The sequence below is a fragment of the Centruroides sculpturatus genome, unplaced genomic scaffold (assembly GCF_000671375.1).
Source record: "Centruroides sculpturatus isolate CEXI.00-Female unplaced genomic scaffold, Cexi_2.0 scaffold717, whole genome shotgun sequence".
In the NCBI taxonomy this organism is placed as follows: domain Eukaryota; kingdom Metazoa; phylum Arthropoda; class Arachnida; order Scorpiones; family Buthidae; genus Centruroides; species Centruroides sculpturatus.
In genome coordinates, this window is record NW_019384973.1 from 416,087 (window position 1) to 439,856 (window position 23,770).

A 23,770-nucleotide genomic window follows, 5' to 3' on the forward strand; every position below is an offset into this window, starting at 1 on the left:
AAATATGTTAAATAGTTAATAGTTACAGTTTATGTTAAAAGTTTAAATTTAAAAGTTATTCGAAAGTTGTATTCGAATAGTTCTTGAAGATGGCCTATTGAAATTGGGCTGAAAACGTTTGAAATTAAAGTAATAATAAGCTCAGCAAGAGTATGGTGTTTTGTTTATATTTGATATAAAATATATGAATTTATTTACCATTCTTTTCTTTCTTCAAAATATTTTTCTATTATTTTAAATAATTGCTCTTCTATTAAAAATCTTTCAATTGAATGTGCTCCAGGCAAGACAGGACCCTGCATTGTAGAAATAAATTTAAATTCACTGTTTAAAAACATATATTATGATCTGTAAATTTAAATTCACCTCTGGACAATCTGTATAATCAAACAGACGAAAAATGACTGTTGGAAAAGGATATGTGCAGTCATCTTCATGAGGTGTGGGAGTCAGCTGCGGTAAATTATGCTGGAGGGCCTCACACAAGATTCCATCAAAACCCATGTAAGGACGTAAAATATGGTGTTCAACCCATTTTTCAGAGCGAAGCTTACTAATCTGAGCCCAAAGGCAATCTAAATACTATAATGATTAATGGTAAATTATTAAAAATTACAAATAAATAAACTAATGTTAAATCATAAAAATATATGATATACTTCTTGTCTACTCTTGGTTTAACTCATGAGCACTATGTTGGCCTTTCTTTATTACTAGACTTGTTAATACAGTAGAGCATCGTTTATCCGAATCAATTGGGGACTGGGGTTGTTCGGATAACTTATTTTTCGGATAACCAATTATGTACGAAAAAATATATAAATTTATCCTGTGTTAAAATTTTTCTCCGTTGTGTGTCGCTTCGCGTTGAATTTTCGTCGATGTTAAGTGTAACGAAGACTATTGTATTGTTAAAAATTATTTTTAAATTTTGTACAAACAAAATAAATATATTCAAAAATATAAAAACAATAAAAAATTATACTTCAGAAGTTAATTTAGTATCAAAAATGTAAAATATTTGAGTAGCCGAAGACATAGCCAAAGATTACAGTGCCACAGCACTGGCGAAAATTTAAATTTGTCGACTGGAATTCCTTCGGATAACTGACATTTCGGATAAACGATGCTCTACTGTACTACACTATCACTCGACACAAGATCAGCCTTAGAAAATCACTTTATTTCTATATTATTTTCTGTATTATAAAGTGATTTTCTAAGGCTGATCTTGTGTTGAGTGATGGTGTAATAAGTCTAGTAATAAAAAGAAAAGACCAACAGTTTATTAAGGCTCACAAGTTTATTATATACAAATATAGTTATAAAATATTAATGGCATGCATTGTTCTATTAATATTAATGATATTTAACACAAAATTTTACTAAATGTTGTTTGTATGGAATAAATAAATAATAAATACTGATTAAAAAATTATAATTAACATACATATATAAAAACCAGAAAAAAAAATCATTCGCTTTTCAATTAATGGTTTATTGAAATTATTTTAATTATTAATTTTTATATAATCTATCTATTTTAAATATGGAAGATTATCTTTTTATTCCTAATAGTTTTTCTTATTCTTAAATTTCTAAAATCTTATATACTTTTGACTTCAAATATAGTTTTATTCTATAATAATGTTTATAAAATTCATTTAATAAAAACTTAAATTTCTAATTAAATTAAAATTTTATCTCTTAAATATTTTTTTTATTAAAATTGGAAAAATGTATCTAAACAACTACTGTCAGAGATAATTTCTAGGTGAGGTTTACATATCAAGAAAAAAATTAAGATTAGTCAAAGCTTATAAGAATTTAAATGATGAAAAAGATAGTTATGTAAAAGAAGGATTACAGATCATTTTGGATAGCTGAAAAGAGCTTGAATTTTTTGTTAAAACTGATAATCGATAAGGATATTAGACTAATATCAGAAAGAAAAATTTTTTCTCTCATCTATTTTCTATACAACAAACTTGTCATTGATACTTTACTGTTTCTGATCTGTAAAACTGCAAAGAAATTTTGGGGTTCTAGTAGCTTTTTCACTTACTGATTTTTAGATTTATCCAGAATTTTCTGTGTAGGTGTTTTCATTTAGATTTAAAAACTTATTCTAAAATTTGTTTCAAACATCTTAAATTTTGATTAATAATTAGTTTTTTAAAAAATTTTATATACCAGATGTTATTTTTAATTATTTAAACAAAAACCTGTTAACAAATTTATATTTTTAATAATTTACATGTTATTATTAAGTTATTTATGCAAAAAAAAAAAATCGTAATTTTTGTATAAGTTTTAAAAGTAAACTACAGTTGATTTCAATTCATGTCTACTCTCTATTGCAATACTAAAGAAAGACTACAATGAACAAATCTCTTCCATAATTCCACAATATAACCTGGATTTCTTTTTCATTTAAAAAAAATTAAGTCAAAATGAGCATTTTAACTCCTAAATACTTAAAGCGATACGTATTCAATATTTGATAAAAAATAAAGTTTTTGGATTGCAAATATTTAGTATTTACAAATAGACAAGCTATGAGAGATACGAATAATAAATATACATATTAGTTTAACTTACAATTTTGAGATGAACTCCTCTCTCAAGCAAACTGATTTTAATGAAAAATATTCATTTAAATTTTTATAAATGTTGTATTTACAACATATTATTCATATATCTGTTATTATACCAGTATTTTAATGAAAATTGCATATTTCTGATTGGTTGTGAAGAAAATTTATTGTGTCGACAAATAATCCAAGTATTCATTTATAATATTTACTATTCTATTATTGATTAAGAAGTATTAATAAAATGAAGTATACCTCTTCTTGAGGATGAGGACAACCATTTTGCCAAATTTGTAATGCCGGCAGGTGAATTTTCTGTCGTTTGCTAAAAAAATATTTAACAAACATTTAAAATTAATTCTTTTATACAGCTATATAAAGCATTTCATTATAAATAGAATAACGATAAATAAGTAAAATGTAAAACATATAATTAATGTTAGAGACAACAATTACAATGTTGAAATTTGTTATGATTTTTATTTATTTATTTTTAAAAGCAATTTCATGTATGAGTCATAAATTTGATTAGAGTTGATGTGTGGATATGCATAATTTTTTAAATTGAATTCCACAGAAGTTCTACATATACATTCCAAAATAGAACATTTTTTTTGACCCAAGGCAGGATTTAGGAGGAATCCAAAAATGTTTGGAACAGTTTTTTTCTTTAGTATACACTGTACACATTTAAAATTTTTTGTGATATTAATGAGAAATAATATATTCTAATTGATTTAAAAAAAGAAAATTCCTCCTTTATCCTCCAACCTACTTTGAGAGGGAGAAAAAAAATCACAGATCATCTGGCTATAAAATCCTAAATTTTTTCCTTGCTTCATTAAAATAGAATGGATAAAGTTGGATTTTTAAAGTTTTGTTCTAGCTTTATTCATTTTTGTATAATGTCAACTTTATCTGCTTGTGAGTTGGATAAAGTACACTTTATATGAAATAAAATTCAAAATTAATAGATTGATACTGTTTTAACAAAGACTTGGATAATGTTGTTAGCATTATCTGATTAATCCTGGCTTTATCCATAACATGTGAATACTGTACTTTTATGCAGGTATTATAAAATTTTTACTCTATTTTCAATATAGATTTATCTAATGCAAAAGTATATTCTTTTTCAGTGATGGCAAATCTGTGGCCTGTGACCTGATTTCAAAGTACCTGCATTGAAAATTTAGAAAGTATTAGTTTTTATAAATTATAAAAAAATATTTGAAAGATTACATATACACATTACATATACACTTTGCATATGTAATGTGAAAGCAGGGTCCTAAAGCTGTCATGAAAAGTCTTAAAGGCAACTAATTATAAACTTGAAAAGAATTATCAATTATAGATGATTTTCCATTAAATGAAATATCTGTTTATTATAATCATGTTATTTTTTTCATCTATAAAAGATTTATTTAACTTTTTAATATCTATCAGAAATATAATGATAAAATAAAATTTGCAAGTATTTTTTATTTTTTTAATTATTCAAATCAATTATTTGAGCTGTGATTTGGAATTCACATTCAATTTGGTCCACCTTTAAAAAAGGTTTACCATTGCTAAACATAGAACAGCTTGTCACAATTAGAACTGGAATTAGGAATGTATAAACCACACAATTAAAAGAAAAATTAAATAATAAATTATAGTTACACCTTATATAGTTTTCCACTGTTCGTAATAAGTGATCCAATTCTTGATCCTTCTTTTCATATAATTCTCTACCAACCTAAATAAAAAAAATTACCTATTTCCATCCATTAAGAAAGTATTTGCAATTTCATATAACAATGTAATACTCACCCATGGTAAAACACTGAGAACAGCATAAACATACCAATCTGATCTCACCTATTAAATAAGAATATGTACTACTATAATTATTTTATTTTCATACTTATATCAATTAATAACTGAATAATTAAAAAATATACATATTTTTAAAATTGATTGTATTAAAAGATTAAACTGAATCCAATAGGTAATTTTATATATTTAGATCATAATTAAAAAATCTAAAAAATTAATACAAAAAATATGAATAAATTATTAAATTTATGAACAAAATTTTAAATTAAACATACAATAAAATATTATATCTTACTTGAGGTATATTAGTTTCTAAAGTTACTTCAATCAAACTTGAAAGAAGATTAAGAAGAGATCCAGCAGATATTACGTAACAATTTACTAAATCAGCTAAGAACCTTAACTAGAAATATATGTATATATATATATATATTGTCAAAATTATTATTATTATATAATTAAAAAGAATTATCATTATATAAAAACTTTAAAACTTACAGTAATTCTTGCTTCATCAAACTGACAAGATTTAATTTTATCTTTAAAACTTTTCATTAGAGTTTCAACACACTAAAAAATAAAACACACATAATTTATATTTTTGTTAATTGAAACAAAGATTAAATTTTTATAAATTATCTTATTATTTGAACTTTGCAATTATAAAAATTTGATAATTAAAATACTATTTTAATTATAAAATTTTTATAGAATTAATTTTTTAAATTGTAGTAAGAATATCAAAGAATTCCATATATTATAACTAGAGCTAGGATATCTAGACATAAAAATAAGTTATCACTCATATAATTCATATAAGTTATAACTTATGATTTTTAGTGCCTTCACTTATAACTTAATGTAATTGAAACAGAAAACTAATATTAATTCAAGAATTTAATGTTGATTTTCTGTAGTAATAAAATTAAAAACTATTAATATCTTGATCTTCTAATAAAGAAAACACAGTCTACTCAACACATCTAACATCAATGTGCTAGAATGTATTATAAATGGAGATTATTTTCATATTAGGGACATCATAAATTTGATAATTTACACATACCTCTATAAGTAATCAGTTCCTCAATTACGGAGATACAATATACAGTAAAGATTATAAACACACATACTTTTAATTAAAAAATAAGCCAAAAAGGTATGTAATTCAACCTAGTCAATGCAAAATATCAAAGAATTTGCATATGTTGCATCCTAACATATAAATCCAGCTCTATTTAAAAAGGTGTTCTTTGCTTGTGTATTATCCAATATTTCATTCTCATTCTGTTGTTATGATTTCAATTTTTAAACAAATATGGAACAAACTTCTTCCTGAGTCTTTAAAATGGCAAGTAATTGGAAGAATTGAAGCAAGATAGTCACAAGCAGAGGTTCCTAGATGGTTGCATATTAGCCATTTTGATTTTTTCAAACCATGGAATGATTTTCTAGAGACTGGATCAGTATCCAGAATATCATCTACTAGTTGTTCAAGGACAAGGACAACAACAACAAAAGTCAGATATTTTCACCTAACAGCCGGGAAACATACAAAACACTGCCTCAGTTGCAATCTAACCTCAGCAGAAGTGCTACAGATCTTGTGCTGTCAATATCTACTATTAATTGAAAGTTTCATGTGGGTAGCCTCTGTGCTGGAGAACAAATGGTATTGTGACCATCATTTCATGCTATAGACAGGAATATCTGAACTGTTACAAGCTTCATGTTAATTATACCTAGGTACAATAGGAAACTGTTCTCTTTACAAATAAGTCTGGGTTTTTTCTTCAGAGTGATTCTAGACAGTCTCTGATCTAGAAAAAAGGGAGTACCTGCTATCATCCCTCAAATGTACTTGAAAGGGATAACCCATGTGGAGTGGCCAGAACATTCTCCCAATTTTAATCCTACAGAGCATATTTAGGATGCTCTAAGAAGATGTTTTATCTCTTTAATTTTCTCTTGAAAACCTCCAGAGACTCCAACTGGTCCTAGACAAAAATGGTAAAATATTCCTGCTGTTGTTTTAATCAATTGCCTCACAAATGACACAAAACAGCACTGTAGGGCCTGTATTGCAGTGAAAGATAATCATATGTCATATTAAACTAAAGTTTTATATTCCATATTGATGACTTTTTTCCTCATATAAATATCACTGCCTATTACAATATTTACTCACATATAAGACAACCTCATATATAGGATGAGGTGTAACTTTAAAGATCAAAATAAAGAAAATTAGATTTATTAATAGAATTCTAATTTTATTTCATTTAATCACAAGTAAAATATAAAATGAATGTAAATGCACACAGTGTCCTGCAAAAATTACTGGCAGTTTAAACTTTAAGGAAAAATTTTGTAAAATCAACAACATAATTTGTTCATATAAAGCTGTACAATTGGAAAATTCTTAACAGTCAAATCCACTCTCCATCGATTACACTTATGAGTTTCTCTGAATTCTGATTTCTGAATAATCATCTGTTTTCACATGGGAATGGATTAAAACTTATATTAGGCTTCCATGTGATTTTGGAATTTCAATCTGAAATTCAATTCAAAAGCTTTGCATTTCCTATTGCTATTCATCTTTACTCCTGACAATATACAAGAACAATTCAAACGACCCAGATAAAATACTTATGTTTTTAAATACAAGAGGGTAAGCATCCAGTAAAAAATGTGAATACACAGCTCACAAAAATTATTTGCAAAAATGCAAAGAATCTTTTGCTCACATGTATAGGATGACCTAGGAATTCGAAGCTGTGATGAATGAATAAAAATCTCATCTTATATGCAAGTAAATACAGTATTTGCACTTAAGGTTGCATTAAAACTGGCATTTCAATAACTCATTCCAATATGCTACTTTTTGTCAAATTTTATATGTATTAAATATCTAATTATGGATTTATGAATAACTTATTGCTTATTCCATTTATACTAAACTGCCAAATGATCGCCTAAATATCGGGCTATTATATGGCTAATTAAATGATTAGAATAAAGTAATTTGTTCTAATCATTTAATTACTTTATTCTAATCAAATTACTTTATTCTAATCATTTAATTAGCCATATAATAGCCCGATATTTAGGCGATCATTTGGCAGTTTAGTAGATATACTATTCGGGCTTTGAATGTTGTTATTTATTCCATTTATATCGCAAGACAGTATAGACAGCATTATAACAATAGGAAGACAATATTCATATATTAATTATTTTTTCCAATTCAACATTTAAACTGAATTAATGAAATACTGAACTAATGCTTTTCAAAAATTATATACGGTGAAATCCTGTTAATGCATTATCCAAAGAATGCATTAATGTCATACAAAGTTGAAGGGACTTCAGCTTTAATGCATATTTTGGATAATGCATTAACAGGATTTGACTGTATTATCTGGAATCATACAGAATGTAACAATTTTAGGATAGTGTGTTTGAATTCTGATAAATATAGCAATTCTTACAATCATTATCAAACTGAACAAATAGAGCAATGAACACATAAATTCTTAAATAAGCACAATACATATATAACTGAAATCTTTGCTATCTTTTCTCAATAAAAACTTCACACATCATATATTATAATATATAAATTTACAATCTGATACATACCTCACCACCAAAATTATAATTTCTAGCATTAAGCAAACCAACCAATGTAGTGTAAATTGTGGCTTTTGCTGGCATTTTTACAACACTGAAAAATTTAAAGAATTATTGTAGTAAACTTATAATTTATGTTTAATAAATAATAATTATAATTTAAATTTGAGTAGTAATAAACACTCAAAAATGTCATAAATTAATATAAATTTTAATAATCTACATATCATTTTTATTAAATTTTGAATTCAGGAGGTAAAAAAACTATACAATGTAAGTCTTAATTATTTTTATAAAATAGTTCTTTGTTTAAATTCATTTTATTTAAATAAAATGAAGGTATAACTATTACTGAGATCTGGCAACCACTGTTTCATAATAGATAGAGTCTATTGGAGATCCCTTCCTCCATCCATTTATATTCTGTTTATGTTATCTGATTATCCATTGTGTTGTAATATTGTCAATTTTGTTGATACTCACAGTGTAATTTGTATCTTTTATAATGGTCTTGAGGGCTTTTAATATCAACATTTTTGAAAAAAGTTTTTTAAACTCATTTTTAAAATTCAGTTTATTTATTTTTGGGCTGCAATTAAAAAAAAAATTGTAGATCTATAAATTCCCTCTGTTGTCCATCCAGCCATCTTTCCTTAACTTCAAGAATGGACTTAGATAGATGAAAAACAAGACCAGATATGGAAATCTTAGGGGCAGGAGGCCCCAATTAACTATATAAGAACTTCTGATGCAAACTGGAAGTCACGTTATTTCAATTCAAAAATTTTCCCCTGAAACGTGTTAGACAGATGACAGGCACAACTCTATTGTTAAAGGAAAAGTATGATGTATAGCTGCAAGACACTACTAATTTGAGGTGAAGAGTGCATATTTAAAATTAAATACATTAAAAACTGCAGCATGGCATTTGTGATTATGTCACAATAAATAATTGCTCATTTTATTTAAATTTGTTTAAAAATAATTTTTAAACTTATTTATTTATCTAGTTTAATTTTATTTTACTGTTTACTTTATAAAGATTTTTATTACATATCCAGTTTAACTGCCCAAAATCTATCTATGTTAAATAATCGAATAATGTAAGTAAAAAGTTTTTGTAAATGATTTATGTAAACTGCATGTGTGATGTAATTTAAAACTATTCTTCATTTTAATAAGATCTTTAAAAAAAAATAAATAGGAGTGAAGAGGGGTCATCAGAACCCAAAATACATTTCCAAATACAGCAATAAATCCTATATCAATTAAAATGTTTCTGTGAAATTTAAGTTACTAAAAAGGCCAAAATTGAATTTTTTCCTTTTCTGTGATCAATAAAGATTAGTTTTGAATATGCATAACTAAACATTCAATCATCATTGAAAATTAAAATACTTTTACTTTTAAACAAGATTTAACCCTGAGAATTATACCATATTTTTGCAGAATGACAGGCATGCCAGTCTTCCAGGGGAGACCATAAAATCAGATACTTCCGTGTGGTAAAAACCATTATGCCTGCTTATCCCAGGGATTGCTGGCATGCTGGTTTAAGTGAGGCAGTATCCCAAAAAAATGACCCAGGAACGAAGAGTAGTTCTTAATTATTTTCCTTTTTTAAACAAAATGATTAGGAGGGTGGCGAACAGTAATAATCTACAAATAGTATATCGGCGTAATCTGACGATCTACAGAATGTTAAGAAACGATAAGAGAAAGGAAAAGCGAAATAATTTACCAGGAGTTTATTCTATACCTATAAAGGATCAGCATTTCAACTCGGGCCTTGTTTACGTGGGTGCTACTATGCAGCATTTAAAACAAAGACTCAAGGAACATAAATACTCTGTGAGTAAGAACGTAGATGCCACAGTGCTCACAGCATTTGCCAAACAGCAAGAGGTCAAGGTATATTGGGATCAAGCCTCAATCATTAGAGCCATGAATTCCAAACAAGCAGTGAAACACCTTGAAAAGATAGAGATACACAAGGCACACATAAATAAGGGATGCATTAATCATAGAGATGCAGAAGGGTTATCTTATGCCTGGAAATCCTTTTACAATAATGCAGATTAACACCTTGTAATCAATGTATATTCCCCCCTTTTTTGGCGACTTTATTATTTTTATGTAATTTGCAAGTTATTTATAGATTTTCAGAAGATGCAAGTCCGATAAATTACGCATGCGCATTTCGGTTTCTGTTTAACTTGTATTTCATGCGTTCTTTTTTAATGTTGGTTCAACTGAAGATGGCCGTTTAAAAACGGTTGAAAATGTTTTTATTAAACATTTTTATTGCTGGATAGTTAAAGGTTTATTTTATTCTAAAGCTGTGAAACTGTCAGCATTACATCAAAAACTATTATATTATGTTTAATTTCTTCATTTCGTCTTCTTTCTAACATAAAATACTCTCGAAATTCTTAAAAGTGTTTTTTTTATATGTATTTTATTGTTATTTGATTCAAAAACGCAAAAATAAACATATTAAATTTAAGAAACTAGCTATAAAATATTTAAGCTTACTCCAATTAACATCTGTTTTGTGTGAAATTTTAGAGGAAGATGTTATTTTTAAGGTGGGGCAGATGGTCAGTGTTGTCTACACTGACTAACTACTACTACAATTAATGCCAATAAGTTGTTAATTGTTTTATTGTCTTGTAAGGGAAATGCTCTTCCTGATTTTAAGTCAGTCAAATTACAATGTTATTGTACTCAGAAGAATGTTTTCTTTAATGTTTAATTAACAACTAGTTTTGTTAATTTGATTAATTTTATATTTTAGTCAGTTTAACCCACATGCTGGTAACCCAGAGTTTTCCAGCATGCTGGTCTCCTGTTTAAATGCCACATGCTGGTCATACTGCAAAAATATGGAATTAAAATATCAAAACTTAACGGAATATTTATTCTAATTTTTCAGACACCCAGGATTTCATTTAAAACATATTTAGATATAAAAAGTCCTGTTTTAGCATAAAATTTGGTTATGCTTATTAAAGTATTAAAAACAAGTTATATTTTAAAATAAACAACTAATTTCTTGAAAAATTAGAATAATTTTGAATATCTAGAAAAAATTCAGAATTGTTCAATGCTTGTTTTATTTATGACTATATTTATTTATTTATATTTATATGACAAATACCATTCACAAAGTATCCTTAAAATTTTATTTTTATAACTAGGTAAATCTGCTTCTAGAACACCAGCAAGGCCCTCCAAATTACTCTCCAAAGATGATGTACTCTGAAAAAGAAACATATTTTAAAACAAATTACACGGATATCTTATAGTTGGCTATGTATAATATATACTATAATACAAATAAGCTTATAGAAAAACAAAATGTAAAGTAACTGTCATAACATGTAAATACAGAATGATTACAAAAGATCTTTCCAACTAAGATGGCATTGTCTGTTGATCTTTAATGGACTGTAAAAATATGAAAGTATTTGCGGTTTTGCAAAAAAAAAAAAAAAAAAGGTTTAATGTGGAATGAGACATTGGTACAAAAATGGCCGTTTCTAGGATACTTTTGTCTCCAAATTTAAAATTTATTATTTTTTTTACTACAAAAATACAGTGGCCAACATCCGGGCACATGCTGAAGTAATACTTCAATAAACAATGTTAAACATAAATTTAAATGGCACGTGTAAGTCACCAAGATGAACCACATTTTCTTTCTAGATGGATGGTAACAGGCACAATTTGGTTATGCTTCTCTTAAAAACACCCTGAGGGTTTTTACCAGAACTACTCTCACCTTCCCATCAGATAATTTGATCACTTCTTGTACTCTGCCCATTGACCAACTACTGGGTGGGAGATTTTCATCCTTTAATTGGACAACCATTGAGTTTGGTGTTATATTGTCTTTCTCAAATTGCCACTTATGTTAGGCCTGTAAGTTCTTTAATTAAGTAGTCCAATTTCCACTTATACCATATAACTTGAATAAATTTAGTTAACATTTGCCATTGAGACAAATAATTATCTGGTTTACCAGTGCGATCTGACTCAGGTAGGCTAATCAGAAGCCTTCCGATGAGAAAGTGTCCTGGAGTTAGAACTTTGAAGTTGCTCAGGTCAGAGGACATAAGAATGAGCGGTCTGCTGTTCAAAACTCCTATCTGTGTGGTGATAGTTATAAACTGTTCTATAGTTAGATGCAAGTTACCCACAGTTCTTTTTAGGTGATGTTTAAAGGACTTGACTTCTACTTCCCAAAGGCCACCAAAATTGGGTGATCTAGGTGGTATGAATTTTTAGCTGACTTCCTTGCTGGTGAGGTAATCAGCTAAACTGTCAGGGGGTGCTCTTATGTAGTTAAGTAGGTGTTTCAACTCTATACTGGCACCCAAAAAATTTGTGGCATTGTCTGTCCAAATTAATGCACTTTTACCCCTTCTGCTAAAAAATCTTTTCAAAGTTGCTATCGTTTCCTCGATTGTTAAGTCAGTAACTACTTCAAGGTGAATTTCCCTAGTCACAAGGCAAACAAAGATTGTGATGTAGCACTTGTGACAAGTGCCCTTTCTTTGTCCCTTATATTTAATAAAGAAAGGTCCACAAAAATCAATCCCTACATGTTTAAAGGGGGGCTTGAAGTGATTCGCTCCAAAGGAAATTTCCTAGGATTTGTTCCATGCATTTGAGTTTATTTCTAAAGCAAACGATGCACTCATGTACTACCCTTCTAGCCAGGTTTCTTCCATTTAAAGGCCAGAATTGTTGTTTGATGGGGTAAAGTAAAGTCTGCGCACCAACATGTAAATTTTTCAGATGATAATATCTCATAATTAAGTGGGTTAAATTATGATTTTTAGGTAGCAGAATTGGAAACTTTTTGTCAAATGATAAATTTGAATTGCTCAATCTACCACAAACTCTCATTAGGCCTTATTTATCTAGAAAGGAATGTAATCTGCTTAACTGACCCTTTGTTAGATCCCTTCCCATTTATTTCTTTGGCAAAGGCCGGCCACTCCTTGTACCTTGCTGATCAAATAAATTTTGGACTCCTGACTTCTTCCCTTGATAAAGGGCCAGATTGACGAGTTACATTATCTTATGTTATGTAGAAACTGGAAAATATAATTGAGTATGCAAATTAATTTGATATAATTATTATTAAGTTCAAATAAGGTATTGTCAAAGTCAGAACTTGAAACTGACATCAAATTAACATCCAATTGTTTTTTAAGCTCAGATAAATATTGTTCATCTGAGGAAGTGTCAACGGTATATTCATCCTGATGTTCATGGATGATAGATTTTGCGGATTTAAACCCCAAGAAGCTGCATCTGCAGGATTGGAGTGGGAGGCTATATGTTTCTAGTGACAGCCTTCAGTAATAGATTGTACCTTTTCTACTCGATTAGCAATAAAGGTTTTCAGGCAATATGCGAGAGTGTTGATCCAAGTGATAGCAATAGTTGAATCTGTGTGTAAGATCACCTCACCTACATCCATTTGCAGACATGAGTGTACCTTTTTGATCAGTTAAGACAAATTAGAGCTATCGGTACAAACCGATAGCTCTAACTGAGGGATTGTAATGACCTTAAGAGGAGCAACACAAGATTTACTAGCAATAAGTCGTGTCTTGCCAGTTCCATCTTCCCTTATGCAATGCATGCAACTACTGCTCCATAAGCTGACTCCGAGGCATCTGTATATCCTAGCAAGACAGCCCTTAGAAGGGGATCTGTCAAAATATATCTTGTAATCTTAAGATCATCCAGGGCTTTCAAAGACGATACAAAGTTCACCCATTCATACTTAAGGTTTTCTGGTAGGGTATCCTTCCAATCAAGCTTACTGAGCCACAGTTTCTGTAGAAAGATCTTTGCTCGAGTTATAACTGGCCCCAGAAGATCCAAGGGATCATAAAGTCTGGCAATGACACTCAATACTTCTTGTTTTGTATAAAGCAATTTTTCTGGAATCGATACCTTGAATATGAACTGATCTTCAACTGGCTTCCAAATAATGCCTAAGGTTTTTACTGTTGGGTTCCGCATGTGAGGAAAAGTAATGTTCTTTATTTTCATGTGAACTACTGATCATCAATTTCATTGAATTAGAGTTCCATTTGTGTAGTGTCATTCCACTAGCACTCAACATATTGCACAACTGAGATTGTAGTATCAAGGGTAGTATCAAGGGCAGTATCAAAATCTTGCTCATTTGACACAATGTCATCCATATAATGTGTTGTGAAATGTTATTGTTGCAGGATGGGTGAATTTCATCATTTTTAATTATTTCAAAGAATGCTTCAACTCCAATAAGCATTAGAGATGCCAAGAATATTCGGCTACTATTTGGTATTCAGCCTATTTGGCTACTTTTTTAATATTCGGTATTTGGCCGAATAGTATGCAACATTCGACCGAATACCAAATCATGAAAAAAAAAAAAAAAAAAACATATTACTCAAAAACATATTTATTTTAATCACAAATTATTACATTTAATACTTAAAATCTATCAGTGGTAAGTTGTGATGAATGAACTCAATTTTTTCAGTATTTGTTGATAGCAAATGATTGCGCTTTTCCTCATAAACTATATCTGCTTCTGAAAATAGCCTCTCACTATATACACTACTGCCAGGAGATGATAGATAAATCTTAGCAAATCCTGTCAGGCTTGGATACTGTTTTGCGTTTGCTGACCACCACTTGTAAAGGTCTGCCGNCTGACAAAATGGTTGGTGATATTTTCAAGTTTTCCAGAGTGACTCCTGTAGTTTATCAGCCAGACATACAGAAAAAATCATAATCATTCAGTCAGGTGCCTGATGAAAAAGACTTGGGGAGAATACTGTATATTAATGTATTAATGTAAGTCAACCTGAAGTGTCAATTTATCTAAAGATTCTGAGTTTCCATTATAAAAAATATTTTAAAAAATCCAGGACAAAATACATATTTAAAAAATGTACAAATATAAAAACATTGAAGATTTATACAAAAAAACTTTTGAAGTCTTCTAAACATCCTTTCACAATCACTGGAACATAATCAACATTGGTGGAGTTGACATCCCTTTATAGGTTCTTCCCCACTATAGTTATGTAAATTGTTTAAAACTTCAAAATTCTAGTTTAGACTTACATCAATCACATAAGTTGATCCTCAAAATATAAAGTCCTGTAGAATACCAGTCAGTATTACTTTTATATATGAAGCATACAATGCCAAAATGTTGTAAATGCCAAAAAAGGAACTTTTCAGGAGAGGTAAAAAAACATTTTTTCTAATGAATGAATTCATTTTAATTTTACAATAAAATGGTAAAAAACTCATTGGGTTACAAATTCTCTGGAATATCAAAATGATGTAAATATAAGCCGCAAAGTTTTGTGCGCCAAAAGTCACATGACTTGCACTCTGGCACTTTAAATGTTGTATTTTCATATAAATTCATCTTCAAAATACAGCCACTTACACTGCCAATACTGCCACAATATTCTTTTGTGGCAGAAAACATTGCATTTAGAATTCAATTCTTCAATAAAATGTATTATGGCATTTACAACATTATGACATTGCATGCTTCATATATTGATTAAATGACTAAATAAAAATAAAATAAAATTAATAAAGAATGGTAAGGCAAAATAAAATGTAATTTAAAATACTGCAAAGTGAATTAATAATTAGGAATTTATTTAGTTACTTTAGTTTTTTAAAAAATTAGACAGCATTATGATAGCATTTAAATTAATCAACTGTACAGACACCATGATATCCTGTGAAATGTCAAGAATTAAATTTTGACATATTTTATAGACCCTAAAATATTCAACTTTTTCTTTTTTGAAATTTTGAATTTTTCTAGCAATGTATTTGATGTTCCTGTTGACAATACCATTTCATTTTTCTTTAAGAAGTCTGTTTCTATCAAACACTGTATATGAGTCAGTGAGCTTTATAATATTAGATGTTATTATTTGAAAGAAATTTACATTTTAGAATTCAACTTAAAGATATGACTGTCTCATTTACTCATATAACAATTCTTATTGAATCAATCTATGAGGGAAGAGATTACAATTTTTTTCTAACAATTCATGATGTTTGAATTATCAAATGCTGGACTTTTCTGAATCTAATATTTTTTTGATAAAGTTTATCATCTTTTGATATTGCAAAAAAACTTTAATTAAAGTGTGAACTAATAATGAAATAACCAACGATTGCCTGAAAGATCAGGCTAATTAGAATTTGGCTAATTAAATGATTAACATAAAATAATTTGTCACTAGAATTTGTCATATGAACTAATATTGTTAAGCAAATTAAGAGTCACTTATATTTTGGTATCCTTTAATATTGTTTTGTTCTACTTTATTATTACATACATGATACAATGTACTAAAGAAAAATTAAAACGGTTCTCACCTTTTTTCTCCAGCAATTTGTTTACAATGTTAACATTTTCAGATGTATTCAACATCCATTTTCAAATAATCATAATGGAATCACACAACCCAAGTTAAAAAAAAAAAAAAAAAAACACACACACATTTCAAAGGTTTAAACTTAACATGGGACCATCTATTTTAATTCTATGTAATGTGCCTTCCAAAACTGTGTAGTGTTCTATTTCCAAATTAGTAGTTTGTTAGTTAAACATTACGTTTAAATCTTTGAAATTTATGTTCTTTTTGGATTCTGAGTTATGTGATTCCATTTATTGTTGCTTGAAGATGGGCATTGAATATATCCAAAAATATTAGTGTTGAAAAGAGTAAATTACTAAGAATAAAAGACTTGAACTGTTTTAATTTAAAGAAATCTAGTTAGAATTCATGTACTAAAAATTTATTTTCAAAAATATAAAATAATTAGTCTCAAAATAACAAAGACTAACAATACCTTTTCGCCCACTCTCATAATCAGAGATTCAAGACGATCTTCTATCTCTTTTGGTTCTGAACTGACTCGTCTTCGTTTTCTGCTGCTCCTATCTGGAAAATGGCAACAAATTTCATATATTTTAGATTAATATATTACTTGAGAATGTCATTTTCTAAAAATGCTTTCATTTAATTGAAAATCTCTTTGTCTTTACACTATATTATAATCTAATTATTTTGTAACAGATTTTAATAACTCAAGATTAAATTAGTACATTTATTGTTTATATAGATTTTAACAATTTTCATTTCACAGATGATAGTGGAAACCTTTAAAAGAGAATCATTTAGCATCTAAATTCTAATTCAGAATTTTTAATTTTTAAATGCAAAACAATCCTATTCCATCCATTCTATAATTAGTTGATGGTGACCTCAATCAAGGTCAATAATGTTCCTATTTATAATATTTTTGGTAACATGAACTTTAGCAGTTTGTTTGTTTTGTTGTTATTATAATGGTGCCAAGTTTCACAATCCATGTACTGTATTAAAAGTGACTGTAAAAAGTGTACAAAACAAATGGAGAGAAGAAAAAAGGATAATAGCACACAGTATAAGCAAAATATTTTTGATCTTAGCCATGAGGCCGAGAAGTGATCTAAGCAAATCTCATCTAAGCAAATATTTTTCTTAGATGAGTCAAAAAATTTTTTGCTTAGATATTTACCTTAAATCAGACTGATTTAAGATCATGAAATATATATATAAAAGAAATCTCAGTTCTATTCACTATTCATTCTAGATTAGAAGACTATAAATATAAATGCTGTATATAAAGGAAATTTATAAATATACTAAAAATATAAATTGTAAATTGTTCTTTATCATCGTCTAATTTCAAATAAAAATTTAAAAGACAAATATATATAGTTTATAATAATAAATACAATAACAATACAATAATAATATCACTTTAATTATTAGTTCATCTAATACAGTTGTTCTCAAACTATGGAGCAAGGAGAAATATTATTATTTAGAAAAAAATTTGCAAATTAGAAAAAATAATAAATTAGACTTATTAGAAAAATAATTTCAAATTTGCTCCTATATTGTTAATTAATGAAATTTTTATAATGTATAACTAACTGTATTTTAAAAATATTTTTAGCTAAGTTACTGACAATGCACTATTTAAAAGTAGAGCAAACATTCAATTTGGAACAGTTATTCTGAACATATTATTCCATTTCATCTTCTATACAAAACTATAAAATGATATCTGACATTTTTTCTTACTACATTTGTAACTAATTATAGTGACTTAATTTTCTTCCATCTTTTATTATTTACTTCTTTCTACCTACATAATTTATTCTCTTCTATTTTCATATATTGCTCCCTTTTATTTTAAATACAGTAGAATTTGCTTATTGTAATCACTTTGGGACACACTTATGCAATACTGATAATATTAAGCAGGATAAGCAAAAAGATGATAATTAACAGAAATCCTGATTTTAATGGTTCTGATGTTAAAAAAAAATGAGTTAAAACAATTAACACTAAAATTGCAGGAACAGTCATTTTAACTACTACACATTGTTTCTTTTCTGATCCTTTGGAAATTTTAGTTTTAGATGTTTTTTTTTTTTACTTTTCATAATTTTGGATTTTAAATATTATGGAAAATTTGAACTTCTCTGATATTGAACTGATAATATGGACTGGTGGGACCTATAACTGTGTTCATGGTCAAATTGACTGATAGGGAGAAATATATGAATATGTATTTCTCCCTATCAGTCACTATATACATATGGAATTTTTTGATTTTATATTACTGTCAGATATTAGAAGATATTGCATTATTTATAGTCTGTATTGCTTCAAAATATATTTGAACATAATAAAAGAAGGAATTTATTTGTAATTTGAGAAAGAAAAAATTATGCATTTCATTGGGAATATATCAACTCCTCATCTGGTGTTACATTTATAAATTTCATCTTGTTTAGCTACAAAATACATCAATTTATTCTTGACCAATTTTTATTACAGAACAAATCTTAAGTGTATTAATACAAAATCAATACAACAATGTCATCATGTGTATGTTCTCCTGAAGAGATCCTTATATATTTACCAAATGTGTTGGAAGAAGAGTCAGGTAATGATTAGGAAATTGTTTCAGAAGTTGTTAGCAAAAATAATGAAGAAATAGTTCCATATAGCAGTGGAACAACTGAGAGTTCTGACACTGAAAATGCAATGACAATCAGGATCACAGAAACAGATAATCTCCATCCATTAGTAGAGGAAGATGTAGAAATTACAGTAGATGTAACAGTGGAAATAAGAGAACATCAGAGAAAGTATCGTCTAATAACAATTTTGCTGTTGAAGAAACAGTGTGGGAGATTTTTTTGATGAACCATTTCAATTGCTGGAAGACATACATCATAATATTTTGAGAGGGAAGGACTGACCCCATATGCACAATGTCATAAAAATGAAGAAAGTGTAGCAATTATTCATTTTTATGACAAGATGAGCCAATTCTTTGTCAAACAAAGAAATGCACAATTTGATCATTTTTGGCAATTCTATACAAAGTACAGTACACACATTGAGTCTATAGTGCCAAAGGTATGAAGGTTGACTACTTTGATTGACCAAACAGGATCCTCCTTCTGAAACAGAAATGCCATGAGACAGATTCAGAGATATAATGAGGTTTGATTTAAAAATTATGTGGTCATAAAGGTTGAAAACTGATAAATCAGCATGTGTGTTCAAAATATAGAACTGTTTTATTGAAAAGTGCACAATATGCTACAGGCCTGGTCAGAACAGTTGATAAGTAATTTTTTCCAACAATGACATATTGCAGATTCACACAGTATATGACAAATAAACTCAACAATTCTGGAAGTTTAGGGTAGCATTGGATGTGGATTCTAAATATGTTCTGAACACTTCTTATCTACAGATGGATGAATTACATCCAGCAGAGGAGAACATTTTAGAGAATGTGCTGCTGTGTGTTTTAGAGCCATACCTAAACAAAGAAAAAAATATAACTATTGACAATTTCTTCATTTCACTCAAACTGGTTGAAGTTACAAATCAAGACTACCACAATTGTTGGTACAATGAATTGCCATTACAGAGAAATTGTGATTTCTTCAAAAAACTTGTATGACGACTTACATTCGATGGAAGTCCTGCACCAAAGTGTAACATTGACAGTATATCAGGCCAAAAAATATAACAATGTCTTGATATTGAGTACATTCCATGACTCTGCAGAAACTGGAAATAAAGTGAAGAAACTGCCATAATCTGTACTTTTTTTATATAAAAAAAAACAAAATTTGGCTTCAATGTTGTTGACTAAATAGCAAAAAAATATAAAGTAAAAGCTGTGTCAATTGTTGGCCAGTTCACATTTTCTGTAATATATTGAATCTAGCTGCAATAAATTCTTGGATAATATTCAAAAAAGTTACAGATAAGAATATAATTTGGAAGAATTTCATCATAAATCTGGTTGAAGAACTTATTCAACATTCCAGAAAAATTACCTTCCAAATTCAATGTCAAATTGCTAATTTTGCAATGACATGAATGCCAAATTGAAAAATATAAAAACAAGTCATTTGAACAATGTGGAAAATGAAAAAATATGCACATGGAAAGTATACTGCTTATGTTACTAGAATTTGTATGGAATGTTCTAAGTAGTTTATTTCAAATTTGTCAGTTAGCCAATATCTGATTTTAGATTGAGGAACCCTTAATCTAAAATCAGATTAAGGGTTCCCTTAACCAAGCACCCGATGAAGTTCCATCTAGTATCATCCCAGTTACATACAATCCATACCTGAAATCACTTTACAACACAATAGCGAAGAAAAAGAATATTCGCATTGCATATAGAAGTTGCGCGACAATTTTTGATATTTTACAGAATGGGAAAGATATCCCCAACAAAGAATGACTCCCAGGGGTATATACCATCCCAATTATAGACCTTAGATGGAACAGAAGCCTGATCTACGTAGGATCCACTAAGAGCTCATTAGAGGTGAGAATAAAATAACACATAGCGGATATTCTACATGCAAGGCAAACCACCGCTCTAGCCGTGTATGCCTCAGATACGGAAATAGAGCCATTATTCAGCCAGGCCAAGGTAATCCGCACCACAAAATACACACACGACCTTAGATGGCTAGAGGCCCTGTACATATGTATGGCTACACTAAAAGACGACAATTGTATTAACAATAAAGACGAAATCACCCTGTTAACTGCATGGCAGGTGCTTGTTGACAAGAACTTACGATAATTTACAACCAGCAAAGGGGCGCATGCGTCAATGACGCTATCGATACGTGCGATAGAATTCTTAATCGTGTTCTTTTTTGAATTGAATTTGAATGGCATTCGCTTAGACGTCTGTTACCTGAAGAAGAACTTACAAGTTCAAAAACGTTTGTAACACTTTGTTTTACCGAGAAGCACACCGGAAACAGGTTCCTGGTACATTGGTTTTTTATTTAGATTGAGGAAATCTAACATTGAAAATATTGACTCACTCATACAGATCCAAACATAACACATAATTTTAAAAGTGCAATCTTTAAATTTGGAAGACTTTCATTTGGCAGAATAGCGAGCCACATCTCTTTGACATAACATTTACGTTTTGTGTGTGTTTACTTTGCACAGTATACATCTTGTCTTCAAATCTATTATCTTCAAATCTTGTCTTCAAATCTGTGCTTATCCACAGACCAAAACATTGAATACCTATTATTGTGACATCATCACAATGTTGAGCTACAATTTTTAATCATATTTTAATTTAAAAAATCACGTGGCTTCCAGTCCAGGACAGAAGTTCATATACAGTTAATTGGGACCTCTGGTCCTTAAGCTTTCCATTTCTGCTCTTAATATTCGATCTATCTAACTCTGTTCTTGTGATTAATGAAGGAAAGAAAGACACAATAGTGAGAATATCTGCAATTGGCATTGCATCCCAAAAATTTGCAATATCCTTACTGGAATTTGCTATTTCAAACTGAAATGGATCATTGAAAAAATCAAATATTAATTTCAAATTTTTAAACTTAAAGATATGGGATTCAAATTTTTGAGATAGGTTTTTAATAGAGATCTTTTAATATCAGAGAAATCCTAGTCAAATTATCTTCTTTGAAACTGTTCTGAGAAGAAGTTCAACTTTAATTGAAATTTAAGAATAGACTGATAGTTCACTATTTATTCTATTTCATCTGTGATGCTTCATATTCAAATTGTTCAAGTGGTCCATCATGTCATACAAAGTGCAAATCATATTGCCAAGAAAAAAATTTCAATTTCAGGAAAATTTTTGATCTTTCTTTTTCAACAAAACACTCTTTTATTTGTGAAAGAAAGAAAGTATTTGCAATTCTACTTAACCATTTTACTTTTGATAACTGATTTAACAAATGTAAGATCAGTTATTAAAAGTGCAGTCACCGCTTTTCTTCAAAGACTGAACAAATTATTAATGGATGAGAGAGCTTCCATTTCTAATGTAATTCATAATTATCTTTACAATGATGTCCATCATATTTTTCAATTTCATCATTTTTAGATATCTGATCACACAAGTTTTCCTAATGCAAAATACAATGGAAAAATGACAATGTGAACTTCAAATTGTTTTCATTTAAAAGAGAAACAAATCTTAATTTTGTCTCAATCATAACAGGAGTAAGGTTTGTGTTACAGAAAGCAGATTTTTAGAGTTAGATTAAATTTTTTTTAAAACATTTCAAAAATTTGTTTCCATATGCTCAATCTGTTAATTCATAAATGTATGCATTTCTTTCCTAACTCAAATATCAAAATTCAGCCCAAGATGATAATAGCACAGTGTCACTAATATCTATTGACTCACCCAGGTACAAAGAAAAATAGTCTTTTAACTTGTTCAAACGACTGATTTTTTTGTGTAGTTCATTAACTCTAGCATTTTGCAAAAATTGTTCTTTGTAACTGATTAGAAACAATTATTATTGACATTTACAATTTTTTTTAACTCATAAGGCTTAATCTGTTCAAGTGTTGGGAAAGTCATGTAAGAGCCCTTTCCTGCTTTTTGTTTTTTTCTTAAGATTTATTAAACAAAAATAGAAGTTTCAACTGTTTACTTGATCTAAACATGTTCAATTGCTTTTCTCAACATTTTTAAGCATTCTGTTTGAATTAAATTATCAAGTAATAAGATTAGATATATAATTGGATATAGCAAAAACATTTTAAAATCATATTTTAGAATTATTTCAGCACATGTGACTCATAAAAGATTATAAACCTAGCAAAAGATATTTGTAGATCCTACAAATAGCAAATGCATATTTGATGCAAATTTAAAAAGTAATATATAAGAAGTTCTGTAAAAAATAGTGACACAATGCACTATTTTGGTCTATTTTATTACAATTACAGGCTTAATATTAAACAATTTAATTTAAGCAATAGAATTAAAATGAATTTTACAGTGAAGAAATGAAACAATCTTGTAATGTAATGTCAGGTTCTAAATACTAGTAAACAATATCTCAAAAAGTGGCTTTAATTACCTTCTTCATCGTCTGACAAACGTCTTCTACTCATATTGAGATTGTTAATTTTACAGATGCAATTAGATAATTAAAATTTTTTCAAAACAAATTCAAATTTGTAACTGCAAACTAGAAACACACGTCCAACTATTGTAACATTAGCGCTACACTGCGGTTATTTTTTTCACTAACTTTT

General features: G+C 28.5%; 1 protein-coding gene and 2 pseudogenes across 1 annotated transcript in view; all 3 read right to left on the reverse strand.

Annotated features, from left to right (window-relative positions):
- The window catches only part of LOC111632639 (nuclear cap-binding protein subunit 1-like), a 42,841-nt gene extending 19,087 nt beyond the window's left edge, over positions 1–23,754 (reverse strand). Inside the window, exons 1-11 of the mRNA XM_023377133.1 lie at positions 23,593–23,754; positions 16,965–17,056; positions 11,215–11,315; positions 8,064–8,148; positions 4,917–4,988; positions 4,714–4,821; positions 4,413–4,460; positions 4,265–4,338; positions 2,850–2,919; positions 367–582; positions 199–296 (exon numbers count right to left, since the gene is read on the reverse strand). Coding sequence (XP_023232901.1) covers positions 199–296; positions 367–582; positions 2,850–2,919; positions 4,265–4,338; positions 4,413–4,460; positions 4,714–4,821; positions 4,917–4,988; positions 8,064–8,148; positions 11,215–11,315; positions 16,965–17,056; positions 23,593–23,626 — 998 coding nt within the window. The 5' untranslated portion in view covers positions 23,627–23,754. The remainder of the gene's footprint in view (positions 1–198; positions 297–366; positions 583–2,849; positions 2,920–4,264; positions 4,339–4,412; positions 4,461–4,713; positions 4,822–4,916; positions 4,989–8,063; positions 8,149–11,214; positions 11,316–16,964; positions 17,057–23,592) is intronic.
- On the reverse strand, positions 11,951–13,010 carry LOC111632641 (annotated as a pseudogene).
- LOC111632642 lies at positions 13,232–14,145 on the reverse strand (annotated as a pseudogene).
- Positions 23,755–23,770: the final 16 nt, after the last annotated feature.